We start from the raw sequence: 18394 nt of genomic DNA, 5'->3' as shown, positions 1-18394 counted from the left end.
TACTTCTGCTGGCCCTGAGAGGGTAACAGCACTTAGAGCCAGTGGGGCTGTGGTCTCCTTTCTTTAGCACTTTGGCAGCTGCTGCTCATGTATACCATCATATCATACATACCATATCACATATACCATCATATCATATTGCACATACCATATCATATATCATATCATACATACCATATTATATCATAATATCATATAATATCATATAATATTATAATACCATATAATACATACCATCATATCATATATACCATCATATCATACATACCATATCACACATACCATCATATCATAATGCACATACCATCATATCATATGTACCATCATATTTTACATACCATCATATCATATGTACCATCATATCATACATATCATACATATCATCATATCATACATACCATCATATCATACATACCATCATAGCTATAAGGGCACAGATGTAACTCTGTTTCATAATAAATTGGAATACAGAGACCATGGCATGAACTTTGATACTTCTTTTTTCCTCACGGCTCCTTTCTTCTTCGAATTCTTCTTTCTCCTCCTCTTCCTCCTCTGGCTTTTCTAGGTGGACAAATACTTTATTTAACTATTTATGCAAAAATGTGACAGTTGTATAAATGTTCCAGTCAATGAAACACATGTATGGTTTTGGTATAACATCTTATTTAAGACTTCAGAAATTGTTTCCTATTCATAAAGCCCTTAGAATTCAAGCAGAATCAGTAAGTTCTGCCTGGTCAGTGTAATGGGACCCAGGATGTAGTAATTGAGAAAGGAAAATTTCCATGTGAGAGGGTAGGGATGGAAGCCTATAAGCCCGTCATCAGAGACCCTGCCTCCCAGTGTTCATGCTCTTGTCTGACCCCTCCCCTTGATGTGGGTGGGATCTGTGACAGGCTTCTAATACAAATAGGGTGCTTCAGAGTGGATGAAGGGTCATTTTCAAGATTCCATTTAAAAAGACTGTGGCTTTCACCTTGAGTGCTCTCTCTCATTCTCTCACCTGTTTGTCCTCAGACAAGCTGGCTACAATGCTGTAAACTGCCCTATGGGGAGCCCAAAGTGTGAGAACTGATGGCTCTGCCAGTCAGACATCAGCAAGAGCCTGAGGCTATACAAGTGAGCTTGGGAACAGATTCTCCCCAAGGTGAGTCTTCAGATGAGACAGCGGCCCCAACCAGCAGCTTGACTGCAACCTCATGAGCAGCCTTGAGCCAGAGGAACCAGCTTAGTGATGCCCAGGTTCCTAGTCCAGAGAAAGTGGCCATACTAAGTGCTGTTCTAAGCCAGTAAGTAGAACGTGCTTTCTGTCTTTCTTGTTCAAATCAAATGGGCTATGTATAAGTGGGTTACAGCAGAAAGTTCCCTAGCAGCATACAGAGGAGGTATAAATGACTGAAAAATCAGTGACTGTGCATACTACCCCACATGGGCTGCACAATGAGACTATGGCATGTCCTTGGCAGAAGCCCACTGGCTCTCATTACTCTGGCAGTAGGACTGGATGAGCCTGGGGTTTATACAAAAAAAAGCCCCTGGGTCATAGACAGGGGTGAAAATGCCAAGTCTGATGGATTTTAGAGTTACTACCACACTACCTTTCTTGTTGTGACACTTTTTGTGTATATAGATTCAATTTTTAAAACCTTTCCTGCTTTTGTTTCACTTTTGAAAGCCCATTTATGATTTTAGTATGTCTGGGTTGTCCTTGTCAGCAGTGAAAATTCTATTTATTTGTTCTCATGAAAGGAATGGGTAAGTAGGAGGGTGTCTAGGCTGTGACCCCAACAGCTCAAACGTTGGAAGCCACACATGGCGATTCTAGGGCCCCGCCTCTTTGCTTCTGTTGCCCATGCTCTGAAGAGCACACTCGAAAGGACTGTTTCCTTGAACTTTCCCTTTTAAGCCTGAGCTGCAAACTAAAACACAGGCACGCCGGAAGCAGAAATGGGGAATGACCCAGCAGAGTTCAACACTGAGCAGCTATCAGGTGCCATCAGGGGTTGGATGTGAGGGTGGGGTGGGGGCGGTGCCTGACCTTGATTTAACCTCTCTGAGGAATGTTGGATAATGTGACTAACCAGTTGTACAGTTAAGTATTAAGAAGCCCTGTGGAGAAATTGCAGGAAGTACTGATACAGAATTATGAAGAATAGAATAGGTCTGATAAATAATTACGAAAAAAGGCTCCTGGAGTAAGCATGATGTACCACAGATGCAAATTGGAGAGGTGCTGGCCACTCACTAAGGCAGGACAAGGTCTGAGAACTCTGACTGTAATTACATACAAATAGAGATGCAAATCCACTCGAGTTTTACAGTCACTTTGTAATTCTGTCTTTATGGATTGGTGACTGGCAATTGGTCCCTTGCAGGGACAATGGCAATAGAGGTTCAGCTAACTGCTGTTTGGTAGAGTTGAGGGACTAGTGTTGCCAGACCTTCATATTCTTCAAGGGATTCCAGAAATGTCCATTTCTAGGTCAGAGGTGCAGCTTTTAAAGTGATGGCTATTTAAACTTTTTTAAAATGCCGCGCAGACCAAAAATGAAATTTGAGAGTGAAACTTAGCTACAGGCTACCAATTTGTCATCTTTAGTATTAATGCTCTTCTTCAACATAAAAAACTGAAAGAAAAGGGAGGAAAAAGACTTGTAAAAGTTTAGACAACTTCGTTTTTTTTAAATAGACAAAAAGGGACTCTTAAAAAATACTCGGCTGAGCGTGGTGGCTCATGCCTGTAATCCTAGCAGTTTGGGAGGCCGAGGTGGGCAGATTGCCTGAGCACAGGAGTTCGAGACCAACCTGGGGAACACAGTGAAACCCCATCTCTACTAAAATACAAAAAATTAGCCAAGCGTGGCAGCATGCACCTTGGGAGGCTGAGGCAGGAGAATTGCTTGAACCTGGGAAGTGGAGATTGCAGTGAGCTGAGATCTTGCGACTGCACTCCAGCCTGGGAGACAGAGCAAGACAACGTCTCTAAAATACACACACACACACACACACACACACACACACACACACACACACACAAAAAAAAAAAACCCACGTACGAATTAACCAGAAAAACCACTGACCATAATTATAATATCAACTAAAGAAAGAATGACATACATAATATAAATGCTATACCTAAGTTAACATGTTTAAAATATTGTTTTCACCTTTTATTTTCAAAGTTTGCCCCAGTTAAGTCAATTATTTTGTATACAAGGATAGAACACAACTAGCAATATGCTGGGGCAAAATGCAGGCAGAACTTAAAGAAATGAGCTTAATGATACTGACATGAAAGATAACACCTCTGTTTAAAAAAAAAATCAAATAAGCAACAACAACAACAAAAAGACAGAGAAAGGCCAAGCTTCTAAATGCGGGAGAAGTATGAGCCTGAGTACAGCATGTGCCCCCAGGGCTGGCTCCTACCTGAGGATTCATCAGATGGCTCCCATCGGTACTGAGGGGTGGAATAGAGGTCAGCTTTGCCGGGGCCATTCTCCATGGGTAGCGTGGGGTGGATGGTGTGGTAATCCACGGGGTTGCCATTCACAGTCACTAGCAGGCCCTGCCAGGAGTGCAGGGAAAGGGACACTTGTCACAGCAGGTCTGGGTTGTCAATGTAGGCATACCCCCACCTCCCTTCCTCCACCCTAATCAAACAGTGAGGAGTCAATTGCAAGCTAAATAACTTAGCCAATTGCCCAAATTATTTTAGTAAGAGGAATCTTGTACATTCCCTCTCCAATTCTAGTCTCCACAGAGTGATCGCTGGAAAAAGTGCATCTGATTTTGTTGCACTTTGCCATAAACCGTGCTATGTACTCACCGTCCTCAGAATGAAGAGCAAACTCTTGTAAAAGGCTAAAGGAGGCCTTCAAGATTTAGTCAGATCTTTCCAGCCTCAGTCTTTCCTGCTGTCCACCTTTCAGCCATCCCTCCAGCTATATGGGATTCTAGACCTTTCCTGGGCCATGGTCCAGGACTGTCCTGCCTTATGCCCTATGTGGCTCTGCAGAGGACTAATGCAAACATCCTTGGACCTTAGCTGAGGGGTCACCTTCTGGGGATCTCTGCCTGACTGGACGTTGCAATGTCCTTACTACACCACTAAGTGCAATTGCCTGTTTCCTCCTTCTGTCTCTTTGACTCTACAATTTTTGAGATAAACATAACACCCACCTATACGTATGTGTATGTGAGCCCAGGGACATGCGAAACTTCCCACTTATGTAATAAGTATAGCTACAGAACAAAATGCTTTTTAAAAAGCCCACAAAGCTTGTTAAAATTTAAATATATTTTGTATGATTATACTCAATCTCATTTTAACAGCAATCTACCAGATATAATTTATGCCAAAAAAATGGAAAAGCTTATGGAAATTTTATAGATCATTAAAATGGACTTAAAGGAGCGACTTTCATTTCTGTCACTTTTATATCACTTACACATGCATAAATGATAATTCTAAGGGTATACTAACATCAGATGGTTTGTAGTCATCCTGGGTCATGGATAAAAGCTGCAAAAAGCAATGCAGGGAAGCATGTTAGTAAGGAAGCTGAAAGCATTTTACTGTTTATGTATCTATAAAGTTTTACTATGCACATACCCATTCTCTTTAACTTGCCGGATGCTAGTATATTAAAATTGCCATGCAAAATATAAAGGGACAAATAATTGAACTGGATGCTGCTGTTTAGGACAACTATTTCACAGCTCCTGATGTTAATGTTCAGTTATAACAACAGGTAAGCAACCACACGTCTATTAATGTTACCAGGTTTTTCAAGGGTGATCTTCTACAAGAATAAGCTGCTTAGTTTTATACTCCTTTGAGACATCTGCAGAATTCTGAATGTATTTACGTTTCAAGAAATAGAATTTTCATAATAAAGAAAAATTGATTTGTAATGTGGTTTGAGATTAAGATTTATGTACTGTCTACAACAAAATGATTATTATATGACTCTACTTTTTAACTATTAATACATTATTACCAGACGATTTCCATTTCCCCCAAATAATAATTAGCATAGCAAGTGGTTCTATCACATTTTTAGATCAAGACTCATTTGCATTCTTAAAAATCACTGACGGTTCCAAAGAGACTGTATTTATGTGGGTCTAGCTATCAATATCTACCATACTAGAAGTTATACAAGGTATTTATTTACTTACGTATTTATTCATTAAAAAATTTAAAATCCCATTATGTATTAATATAAATAAGTTATTTTTTAAAAAACAAATAGTGAAGAGAGTATCATTGTTTTATAATTTTGCATATCTATTTAATGTCTAGTTTAATAAAAGGCAAACAGATTTTCATATCTGTTTCTGCATTCAATCTGCTGTGATGTGGTGTTCCAGTTGAAGTGGACAAAGAAAATCTGGCTTCATATAAATTTGCAGTTTGGTCAAATAGAAGTATTTTAGGGCTGGACACGGTGGCTCATGCCTGTAATCCTAGCACTTTGGGAGGTTGAAGCGGGCAGACTGTCTGAGCTCAGGAGTTCGAGACCAGCCTGGGCAACATGGCAAAACCCTTTCTACTAAAAACTCAAAAAAATTAGCCAGCTATGGTGGCATGTGCCTGTAGTCCCAGCTACTCAGGAGACTGATTCAGGAGAATCGCTTGAACCTGGGAGGTGGAGGTTGTAGTGAGCCAAGATTGTGCCACTGGCATATCATGCACCCCAACTGGATTATTTACCCACACACTGTCATATCAGGTGGTGGTGATTTGGAAACTGTTGTTTCAGTGAGTTACAGGTATTGACTTTACCAAATACTGACATGTTTCAGTATGCGATGCATAAAAAGCACATTTGTCAATATCACCCCTAACTCATCAGAAAAGTCCTCAAATACTGGAAAGTTTTTAAGCCTTCATTGGATGTGTTTTACAAAATTTAAATTTTTACTCAAATGCTTAATTTTTTTTTTTTTTTTGAGATGGAGTTTCGCTCTTGTTACCCGGCTGGAGTGCAATGGCGCGATCTCGGCTTACCACAACCTTCACCTCCTGGGTTCAGGCAATTCTCCTGCCTCAGCCTCCTGAGTAGCTGGGATTACAGGCATGCGCCACCATGCCCAGCTAATTTTTTGTATTAGTAGAGACGGGGTTTCACCATGTTGACCAGGATGGTCTCGATCTCTTGACCTCATGATCCACCCGCCTCAGCCTCCCAAAGTGCTGGGATTACAGGCTTGAGCCACCGCGCCTGGCCTCAAATGCTTAAATTTTATCACTGGTAACAATTACTGTCAGTTATTTGCCTCAAAGTGATGAGCTCACTTCATTTATTTTCAAGCAGTTGTCTGCCAAATACCCAACTCTAATAGAACAGCTATGTCAGTCCACGAGCTGTTCTTTCAGGTAAAAGGCTGCTGCAGAAACACAGTGAGTTTAGCTCACAATGCTTTCGGTGAGTAGGTCTGCACTTCTCATAGGGACAGTTGTCACACTTCACATAAGGCATGTTACACAGACTTCTCATTTTGTCTCACAGAATATTAAAAAGACAAGCATGCCAAGGTGGAGATTTAAAAAAAGTAATAACTCTTCTGGTTCATCACAATTTTCTTATTTGAAACTAGCCTTTTTCTTTTGTTTTTCTCCAGAGCGTGGCAGTGAAGGACTCGATCTACAATCACTGCTCTGCACTTTGGTGCCCTGGCCCTGGTTTGTGCTAGAAGCCCGTAGTTTTACCCACCGCTGCTTTGATATCATCAAAGCAAAGATCTTAAGTATTAGTACAGGAATAGTTTTGAGCCTAAGAATCCCTGCAAAGGTCTCAGGACCCCCCACAGATCCACAGGCCTCACTTTAAAAGCAGCTGGGCTTTCCTCGTCATTTAGTGGAATGCGTAAGATAACCTGAAACCTGGTGAGGTGCAATAGAGGAAAGAGCTGGGAAATCCCCAGATGCCTTAGGGTGCCACCTCTGCCCCACAGTGCTGTCCCCCTAAGACAGCTCACTTACTACTGTCCCCTCGCTCAACACAGGGTAGCCGTGCTGAGAGTAGGGCTGTGGGTCTTAGAGAAACTCACTGCCACAAAAACCATCAGAGAACCCACTCCTCAATTCTAGAATCCCATCCAAAAATTCTAAGAGTATTTGTGTTTACAACATTGTAAACAGGCCATTTTCACAAGTCAATATAGCACTGATAGAGTTCAGTCCAAAATGGCCAATACGTGATCAAAAGGTTATATGAGTTATGTGTTCTATATTATGTGTGCTATATGAGTTATCTGAATTATCCAATTGTGACCCACTTTTCCTTGTCAATACACTTATTTGCCTCAAAGTAGTGAGAGATCCTTAGTCACATTCCCATTCGGGTCTTCTCTAGGTGGTCACTGAGTTCCCACTGTGGCCAGCTACCTGACAGAGTAAAATTATTTTCTGCAATACAGTTCAGCACTGAAATTTTTACCCTCCAGTGCTAACAGATTGCTTTGCTATTTTTATTTGTTTTAATTACAATTTTTTTTAATTAGGAAAACTCTTTTTAAGGTTAAGAGATTTCAGTAGAAAGCCTGGAAATATAAAATGATGTTTTTGATGGGACCTGGTTATTTCCTTTGGAAATAGTTTTCTCTCTCTGATACTAACCCTCCTAAATCAAACTGTTTCTATAAAGTACCAGCAACCTGAGTATGATATTATATGTATGATAGTATAAGGCCCATATTCAACAGTAAAATATAAAAATAGAAAAATTAGGGAATGGAAATCCCTTTCATCATGGCTTACTTTTCTCTCATCAGTGGGGTAGTGGGTTGCGTACCACAGGCTCCGCCTCCTTTCCGCTGTTATTTGGATGGGGCTACAAGCCAGGGCTCTGTCCTCCTCTTTGGTCCTCTCATCCTGCACCTGAAACACAGAAACAGGATCAGCCTTGCTTCCTGAGGCAGTTCCCTAGGCAGCCTAGGTGGCCAAGAGAGAGCTTTTCATTTTGGCTCAATATGATGATTTTTCAAAGTGAATATTTACAGAATGCAGGATTTTATCAAGACACTTTCAAAAATGACAAAAGTGCTACCCTGTACTTGATAAGCACATCAATATTAAATGTCCCCTGATTCTACTAAGCCCTATTCATTACAGAATATACTCCAGGGTTAAATATCCACAGCTTTTCCATGTGTGTTCTCAACTGCACTCAGAAGCAGCTACACACAGGGTTCTTAGAGTAAGAGCTTTCGCAAAGGTGTGCAGTTGCCCGTGTAAGCCAGCCACTAGCAATCTTCAGTTAAGACTGGATGTATTAAAGGCAGATCATCTAGAGCTCACACAGTACTAAGCAAGAGCATATCTAATGCACATGAGACATTTGCCTAAATTAGACAACTGATCTAGGAGAGGTGATAGAGAGGAATACGAGGAACAAAAGCACTTCAGTGCCTTAGCATGTTTTCCCAACAAAAGCGTCCTAGTAAAAAGGACAGTCACGTGTCGCTGATACTGGAGTGGTGTGGACTTAGTCTCACTGCCCAACTCCTGGGTCCCAGTGCAGCAGGGGAGAATTTCTAAGCGGGACACCCTAACTCTGTGGGTGGGGGGTTAAACTTGCCAGGCGGGGTCATATATTACACTGAAGCCTTGACACTGGCTTTTCTCGCTCTCCTTTTCAAATATGTTTCACAGACGTCTACCTCAGCACTTACATTTGGTGGCTGGCATTTTTCATTAAATGCACCAGATCATCTGGAACTATGATATAATCAGCTTCTTTTTCTCATTGCCTCAATGCAACAGGCCTTCTGTCCCAGCCCATTTAAAAAACAGCCCACCTGACATGTTGATGATAGTGTTAAGCCCCTTTCTCCACATAGCCCTGCAGACCTTGTGATTTGTAATATTGCTATTGCTGTGTGGCCTATAGCCTGGATGGTCTTTCTGGCGCTCTCTCTGTCTGCCTTTGCTCGCCAGACAGCACATGGCAGTGGAAGCAGGATATTGCACGGACCTAAAGGTTATAACAGAGCCCTCATTAAGCTACTGCATTATCTGGGGGATGACATGGGATACCCCAGAGAAAGCAAAGGGGCTGGGAAATCTTAATAACCAGAAAGCCTTAAAGTAAATTTCCACAATGTGTAAGACATTGTTCAGAAATAGTTCCATCACAGTGGTTCATACCTGTAATCCCAGCACTTTGGGAGGCCAAGGTGAGTGGATCACCTGAGCTCAGGAGTTCGAGACCAGCCTGGCCAACATAGTGAAACCCCATGTCTACTAAAAATTCAAAAAAAATTAGCTAGGCATGGTGTTGGGCACTTGTAATCCCAGCTACTCAGGAGGCTGAGACAGGAGAATCTCTGGAATCCGGGAGGTAGAGGTTGCAGTGAGCCGAGATAGTGCCATTGCACTCCAGCCTGGGCAACAAGAGTGAAACTCCATCTCAAAAAATATATATACACATATATTTAATTTTTTATGTACATGTTTTTATTTGTGAATATATACATATTCATATGCATGTTTGTGGAGGAATTGAACACAATTTTAATGATTTTACTGATATAGTCAAATTTTATAAGAAAATTGAAGAAAAATATAACACAAGATGACTGGGATTCCTCACCACCCATGAAGCATTTTGTTACTATACAACTGTCATCAGTGGCCTGAAAGAAAGATGATCCACAAGAACCCTGCTAACAAGGATGGCCTCAGAGGCCCTAACCCCACAGATGGCTGTTAGCCCCTGCAATGGGGAAGAGGTACCATACAGGAGGAAGACAGCGCCATCCTCCTTTCCGCAGGTGGCACTTCTGCCAGGGATGACCGGAGGGACACCTCCTGCCGTTTTACAGTCACTATCTGATTCACATGCTGTTTGCTCTTTTGGACCAATTTTTCTCTTTCAGAATGCACAGCTCTCTAAGTGGGGCCCTGCTGACTGAGCTTATTGCTCTATGCTAGCCCCTAGGTTAGTGTCAGACACAGTTGGCCTTCCATAAATACTCATTGACTGACTTACTGATTAGCGTGTGGGGATAGCAATTTGGAGGAGGCGGGATTGGAATGCAGAAACTCAGGCTGGGCTGTGCTAAAGAGAACTGTCCCCAGCTATGGGGCTCCCTGCAGGTGGGGCATGAAAAGGTGTGATGACCCTGTCTACACAGCTTGTCTCCTTCATATATCAGTAAGCTACCTCGCAACTGGGCTCCTGACAGTCATTTAGGAGAAAGAAAAGCAGGCTGACGTTTTCTTTCACTGAGGGAGAAAAGAGAGAAAAGAAGCCACCTAGGCTTCAGTCCCTCCCTCATAAATGCTGTGTCCTTGTTCACATTCCCATAGGGAATAAACACCCTCAATTGTGCTGGAAGGAATATCCAAACCTCCATTCCTCGCAATGGGATATTCAGGAGGCAACAGGCAACACCAAGAAAGAGCTGGGCTGTCACTCCCACGTCTGCACAGGCTAAGAGGGTTGGAGGAGATTTGGGAAACACCAGTCCGCTTGATAGCAGGGGTGTGTGTCTCTAAGAACCAAGACTTGCTGTCAAACATGGGTTTGAATCTGATTTATACCATCCAGTAAATGTGTGATTTTAGAAAAATTGACATCTCTAACCTCATTTTCCTCATCTGTAAGTGGGTATAATACCTATTCTATTGATCAGAGTTATTTACTGTATTAAATGAGATAATGTATGACAACTACCTGACATATTACAGTAAGTGATCAGCAAAAATGAGTCTTCCATTCTCCTCACCATCTGCCATTCTTAGCAGCATGTTGTGGTATTAGTTAGTAAAGGGAAGCTAGTCTTTGATCTAGTAGTGTTCATATTCACCTAATACTCTTTGTAGAATTAAAATATTATACCCAGAACACTAAAGTTGTGTTGGAATATAGTATTGATTAGTCAGTAAAGAACAGGAGTGAATCATTTCATCTGGAGATTCTAGGCTACTTTGCAGACAAGATCATGAAAACATTTTTGTCCTTACAAGGGGCTCTTGCAGCCAGATGCGGATCAGAGTGGCCAGCGTGTAGTACATCACCAGCAGCAGGATAGGGTTGGCGTGGTGATACCATGACAGGTCCGGGTTTACTATGATCTTCCAAGTACTGGAACAGTCCGTTTGAATTACTGACTTGATACCAAACAACCTGTTAAAAAACAAAGAAAAATGATTAAAAGATGCAATAAGCTGTATGTCTCCAACATTGAGTAAAAGTACCTTGTTTTTGATACATTTGTGAGCTATTCCTAGGTTGATCCATTCTATTGTAGCTATTTCAATTATGCTTCTGTATATGTGACTACATCTTTAGAGAATATTTGTAGACATGTATGTATAATATGCATATAATATATACATTCTGAAATCATATATGTCTATATAAAATTGACATTAACATTAACCAGATGATCTTTGCATCAGTTTAGAAATCCAGCTAATACTAAATTCTTGCACATCTATTAGAAATTTATTTTTAATTATTAATCAGTGCTATCAAAACCCTGCATTATAGAACTGCCAAGTATGTGGTAACTAGATCTAGCTAAATGAGCAAATATTTTGTTTTTGGCTGGGTTCAGCATTAGCTATGCAGCTAGTGTTGGCATTATTGGGCAAATATTGAAACTGGAGATAGTTCTACAGTTTAGCCATAAAAGTCAAATATTAGTAAAATTTCTGTAAGATATATTTCTGTCAACTTTCATTTACAGGCAATTTGATTTTTTCAAAGCATAGTAATTAATCATTTTTTTGAAATATGACTTTGGGTCTTGTTACATTTTGAAATGGTTTATTTTTATGCTGATTTCTACTATACAATCAGAATGTGTCTGATTATATAATGGAAAATGGTGTAAAATATGACTCATTTAGAAATTCATTTTGATGGGTGATTTTTCTAAGAAAAAACTCTACTAAATGCACAAAACTTTTATAGGTTAAGTGAGTTTCATACCTTTCTACTGTTTACATCTTTGTTTTATTTTTTATTTTTGAGATGGGGTCTTGCTCTGTCACCCACGCTGGAGTGCAGAGGCATGATCACAGCCTACTGCAGCCTCGACTGCCTGGGCTCACATGACCCTCCCACCTCGGCCTCCCAAGTCACTGCGAGTGCAAGGACATACCACCATACCCAACTACTTTTTTTTTAATTACTTGTAGATACAAGGTCTCTTTATGTTGCTCAGGCTGGTCTTGAACTCCTGAGCTCAAGTGATCCTCCCACCTTAGCCTCCAAAAGTGCTGGGATTACAGGTGTGAACCATTACACCCAGCCTGTTTGCATCTTTTATATGCGAATTTCCTTTAATTTTTATCTTACATTCTTCAGTTATAGAATCTTCAAAGGCAAAATGTCCTTCACTTGTAAAATCTGTCAGTGCAAATGCTGTTTTCTATCACAATGCAAGTACAATGTTAGTGCATTGATGGACACAGATTTTAAAGTAAGCTCAATAGAAATGAAACTAACTTTCTTCAGTTTTATCAGAAACAAGTAAGTTATACCATAACTTGCTCTTATGAAATCTTTTTTTTTTCTTAAGTCTCAGGCAGATTTTTTTTTTTCGAGTTAGCATTTGAAATAAAATGCTTTGAGCATTCACTTTCTAATAAAATCGAATAACGTTGATAGGTGGAGTGAGAACGCAAGCATATGAAAAAGAAAGGACAGTTTTTAGAAGATCTTATGTTAAATACTTAAGAACTCACACATTCTATTTCACAAGATAGCTGAAGATAGGTCCCCAAGTGATTATCAGTTCCCAGTAGAGACACATCAGACCCTTGGGGCCCACACTCCCAATTTGGTACCTGGTCTGTCTGCACTGCTGTCTGTTTCATTGCCAGCATTCCTGTCCGTAAGATATCCTCACGTCTCTTCTTGGACACTTATTATGCCAAGGGCAGTCTCCCTACCTCTATTTCTCTTCCTTCCACATTGTGACAGCTTCCAGAGTTTCCTTGGGAAAGCTCAGGTTCTCCAACCCATCCTGCTCTTCCTACTTCCTGTTGTCCCACTTCCTGGAGAAAAATCCTGAGTCCCAGAAAAACATCCCTGAGGTCTTCAGCAACCTGGTCTCCTTTTCTCCCAGACAAAAACCTTGGCTATGCTGGACTATTCGGGGTTTTCCATAAAATTTCAGTCCCTTTAGTGTTGCTATTACTCATTTTACTAGGAGGCTTTTCAGTAGCTATGACTTTTCTGGAGTCATCAAATCAAGAATTAGAAGTGTATGTACCAAGTGAGCTTTACTCACTTTTTGGCAATGAAGATCCAAGGAATAGGACAGGCAGAGCTTCATAGACTCTGATACCTCCCAGCCCGCAACTCCAACTGCAGTCCCATAATATGTGCATATCACCGTATTCATTCCAGATATCCTCAATCATTCTCCAACTGCAATCCCATAATCACTGTATTCCTTCCAGATATCCTCAATCATTTTCCAACTGCAATCCCATAATATGTGCATATCACTGTATTCCTTCCAGATATCCTCAATCATTCCAAAATATTGCAGGGGTCACACAGGATAACAGCTGTTTAGGATGCATAATTATATTACATCCACGGCCTATCATCTGAACATTCACGCTAATTTATGATAATTAAGTTTTGCTGTAAGTATTGGTTCTTCTTCATTCTTTCCTTCAAACCCAATATTCCTTATGGTTAATGTTAGCCAGTACCCTGAAGCCATTTCCCAGCACACTTCATTCACATTTCTCCTCCTATCTCTTCTTGTTGCTGGTTGTTAACATCCTCGGCATCATCAAGATCTAGCTCCAAAGTCACCATCTCCAGGAAATGTCTACGAATTCTCCTTCTTAGAATCAATTTTCCCTATGCCTTCACAACAATGATATTCGCAGTCATAATTTGAATTTCTGCTATTGTTAGTTTACATGCTTTTTTCTGGAGTCACCAAAACAAGAATTAGAAGTGTATGTACCAGGTGAGCTTTACCCACTCCTTGGCAATGAAGATCCAGGGAATAGGACAGGCTTTGATTTTAATGTCTTCCAAAAAGGGTGTATGTTTTTTCATCTTGCCTTTATGGCTCAGGGTATGGAAGGCTTTAAAGGTAAGCTTTTGTTTTTTGGACGGAGTCTTGCTCTGTCACCAGGCTGGAGTACAGTGGTGCAATCTCAGCTCACTGCAACCTCGGATTCAAGTGATTCTCTTCCCGCAGTGTTCCGCCTCCCGAGCAGCTAAGATTACAGGCATGTACTATCTTGTCCAGCTAATTTTTGAATTTTTGTATTTTTAGTAGAGACAGGGTTTCACCATGTTGGCCAGGATGGTCTCCATCTCCTGACCTCATGATCCACCTGCCTCAGCCTCTCGAAGTTAAAGGTAAGCTTTTTAAATTAAATTAAATACACTAAGAATAAGTAGGTGATTGCCGTTATGGTAGAAGAAGAGATTAAAGGATGGCAAAGTTCCTACTTTTGAAAAAGAAAGAGAGGTAAGAAACTGTAGATATACAAGGAAATTCTGGAATTTTCAGAGAAAAATCACTGCTGCTTGAATCTCAACATCCATTATTTAGTGCTTCAGTTTAGGAAATAAGAACACAGAATAAGAGTGTAACAAAAGCAACAAAAAAACACTTTAATTACCTGAAGTATATCTTAGGTCATACATAGTAGATAGTTATTTTTGTTCTCCACTGGCTATTAACAAGGATTTTGAATTTTACCTTCTGAATAAAGCAATAAGCAAATGTATATGGTTCAGAAATAACACTAGTGTTTTTAAACTGAGAATCCAGGTTTATAATGAAGAAACAATGAGACTCAAATATCCAATAGGAATAAAATATGAAGCAAGCCTGGATGAGTCCAAGATCCTTCAACTGCGCTTTACTCAGATTATTATGCACAAAAATTAATTCCATGCTTTGTTGTTCTCACTTATAAATGGAGTTAAACCTTGAGAACACACAGACACAAAAAAGGGAATAACAGGACACCAGGGCCTACTTCAGGGTGGAAGGTGGGAGGAGGGTGAGGATGGAAAAACTACTCATCGGGTACTATGCTCATCACCCAGTTGGTGAAATAATCTGTACACCAAACCCCTGCAACACGCCACTTATCTGTACAACAAACCTGCACGTGTACCCCTGAAACTATAATAAAAGTTTAAAAGGATTCATTCCATGCTTTGTGATGAAAGAGGACATCGCGGCAACAGGAAGTGTCGCTCATCGCAGCGCTGTGCTGACTCTTCTGCCTGGGGCCCGACGGACGGCTGATTCTTTCAGCTCTGGGGGCCTCCTCCACTCCTCATGGAGCACTTATTTGCATTTTTTTCTCTGCCTCCAAAGCACTCATAACATCTGACAACATGTGGTGATTATGAATTGGCAGGGCACTTGTTTCTGCTCGCACATGTTGGCAGATTTATAAAACCTCCACCTGTTTTCAGGTGCACTCCAGACCACATCTGCTCTGTCTGTAGTAATACAGGATCCCAGCCATTTGCAAGAAATACGTAATACTGAAAATAACAGCACATTTAAAAAAATGTTAATTTGAGGCAAACTGTACATAACATAAAATTGATCATTTTAAACTTTTTTTTTTTTTTGAGATGGAGTCTTGCTCTGTAGTCCAGGCTGGAGTGCAGTGGCAGGATCTCGGCTCACTGCAACCTTCACCTCCCAAGTGCAGGCGATTCTCCTGCCTCAGCCTCCCGAGTAGCTGGCATTACAGGCACCTGTCACCACGCCCAGCTAATTTTGGGTAGAGATGAGGTTTCACCATGTTGGCCAGGTTGGTCTCGATCTCCTGACCTCGTGATTCACCTGCTTGGCCTCCCAAAGTGCTGGATTACAGGCATGAGAGAACGTGCCTGGCTCATTTTAAACATTTTTAAGAACATAGTTCAGTGATATTAATTTCACTCATATTGTTGTGCAACCAATCTCAGAACTTTTTCATCTTTCAAAACTAAAATTCTGTACACATTAAATTAAAACTCCCTATTCCCTTCTCCTCCCAGACCCTGGAAACCACCATTGTACTTCCTATATTTATGAATTTGACTACCGGTTACCCTTATATTGATGGAACCATCCAATATTTGTCTTTTGTGACCATCTTACTTTACATTAGCATGATGGCCTCAAAGTTCATTCATGTTGTAACATGTGTCAGAGTTTCCTTCCACTTTAAGGCTGAATAATAGTCCATTATGTATACACTGTATATACATATACATACATATATACATTACACCATATATGTATATCCCATTTGTTTATTCATCTATTGATGGTAACTTTCACCTTCTGTTGTGTATAACACTGTTATGAACATGGGTATACAAATATCTCTTCAAGACTCTGTTTTCAATTCTTTTTGATATATAGCCATAAGTGAAATTGTTGGATCATATGGTCATTCTATTTTTAATAGAGGAACTGGTATACCATTTTCCATAGGTGCTGCACCATTTTACATTCCCACCAGCAGTGCACAAAGCCTCCAGTTTCCCTTTAGCCTCGAGAACTCTTGTTATTTTATGCTTTTGAGAGTCGCCATCCTAATGGGTGTGAGGTAAATAATGTATCTCAGAGAGATGATGTGAAGATTAGAAATGATAGGCATGCGACTTTTGAAATGCTTTTCATGACATGTCAACTTAGAAATGTGGAAATGGAGTTTGAAGATATCCTATATACAATTGTTTTGGATTGTAAGCCACTGGGTCACTAGATTTCTTATTGAGGAACAAACAAAGGAGAACAGTCTTCGGTGGTACATTACAGTCACAATCTAAACATTTACACACAACTTTCTGAACATTAAATATAAGGCCAATGAAATGATACCAAAGTATCCATTTATTAAGGCTAGATACATGGCACTAGCATAGAAAAAGGCAGAGTGTAAAAAATTTATAAGGCACAATCTATCTTGTTCATAAAAAACTTACACACCGTAGTTTTACACAGTGTAAGACAATTTGATTATGACATTCTAAAGTTCTTCCATGGCCGTGTTTTATTTTTTCATGTTTTAAGATTGTACAAGACAGAAACATTCTTCAAAATAGTAGGACTTTACAATGTTCCTATGAAATTTATTACCTGAATTAAATGTTTTCCTTCATAGCCTATTCTGATTACAACATAAGCTGAGTAAAGTATATAATGTTTTTCTTATTTTTTTGAGTTGTGTCTCTGTCCCTTGGAAAACATACAAATAAATAGACTAAATAGATTCTGGAATATCAACAAGGACGTAAAAATCACGATGTATACCCTTTAAGTAGTCATACTTCACGTTCCTTGCCATCTCTGTTCTGCCAAAATACTATTAGATTAGATACAATAAATTTCTTGAAATACTTTGATTACTACTCCATGTTGACCTTCAATGATGTTGAATTCAGCATGACTTTAAAAGGAATTGAGGGGAAGGTGGTTTACACAAGAAAATAATAAGAGGTTAATTTGTAGCCCATTTCACGGCAGGTGAATGAAACTGAACAAACTCTATCTGTACCCTTGAATATGTCTTGAATATACTCTTGTGTATATCCAATATTTTCCTGGGAATTCTTGGCAGGGAGGTATCAAAATAATTTACTCTAGATGAATGCTTGCACAGAGAAAGCCTTGAATAGCCATTTTTGTTGATTTGAAAATGGAGAATCAACAGTAACACAGGAATGTAATAGAAAAGGAATGGAAAGAATAAGGACTAAATACTGAGAATTAGCTAAATTACTAAAAATTCTAGCTCATCTTTACTCCTTGTTTAACTCAATGAGTTTGATGGAGGACAGTAAATAGCATATATGTTTGGAATTTTCATTTACATACAGTATTCTATGTGCATATTAGTCTCAAAATATTTGTTTAGAGTAGCCTCATGCGTGTCTCCCAATCATTTTGCTTTATGTCAATGCATCATTTTTCTTAACTATTCTCCTGTTGTTAAAGATTAGAGAAAAGGGCTATCATTTCATAGTCTCATTTTCAGTTAGAATATATAACTGAATCATTGGACTCATTTTAATGGAAATAGGAATAAAAAGACATTGTTATTGAAATCATTGAATTAAGCATGCCTTAAAGTAAGTCTAATGGCCATTTTTCAAAATCTATGTTGTTAGTGGCTAATAATTTTCTGTTACTCTTTAACTTAGTAAGTATATACATCCCTCCCAAAATAATATGGAAATGTTCTGTTTAATCACCATAACAAAAACTCTGAGAACTGCATTTAAGCACATCTAGACTCTTTCCAGTAAAGAGTTAATGAAATGAATAATAAAAAGGTATAGTGATTTCTACTGGAATAATTACATGGGAATTTAACCATGGATTTGGATAAAACTGGAGGCATTTGTATGATATACAGTTAAATATTTAT

General features: G+C 39.7%; 1 protein-coding gene across 4 annotated transcripts in view; it reads right to left on the bottom strand.

Moving 5' to 3' along the window:
• Positions 1–18394, bottom strand: part of PIEZO2 (piezo type mechanosensitive ion channel component 2) — a 450041-nt gene that overhangs the window by 118894 nt on the left and 312753 nt on the right. For all 4 annotated transcript variants that reach the window (XM_064379448.1, XM_064379449.1, XM_064379450.1 and 1 more), the window contains exons 8-12: positions 10982–11144; positions 7772–7891; positions 4490–4528; positions 3433–3571; positions 416–564 (exon numbers count right to left, since the gene is read on the bottom strand). In XM_064379448.1, the coding sequence (XP_064235518.1) occupies positions 416–564; positions 3433–3571; positions 4490–4528; positions 7772–7891; positions 10982–11144 (610 nt within the window). The remainder of the gene's footprint in view (positions 1–415; positions 565–3432; positions 3572–4489; positions 4529–7771; positions 7892–10981; positions 11145–18394) is intronic.

Source organism: Aotus nancymaae, unplaced genomic scaffold (assembly GCF_030222135.1).
Source record: "Aotus nancymaae isolate 86718 unplaced genomic scaffold, 86718_ANA_hifiasm-v0.15.2.pri h1tg000020l, whole genome shotgun sequence".
In the NCBI taxonomy this organism is placed as follows: Eukaryota; Metazoa; Chordata; class Mammalia; order Primates; family Aotidae; genus Aotus; species Aotus nancymaae.
The sequence above is the reverse complement of the archived record's forward strand: the minus strand, read 5'-3'. Positions and strand labels throughout refer to the sequence as shown.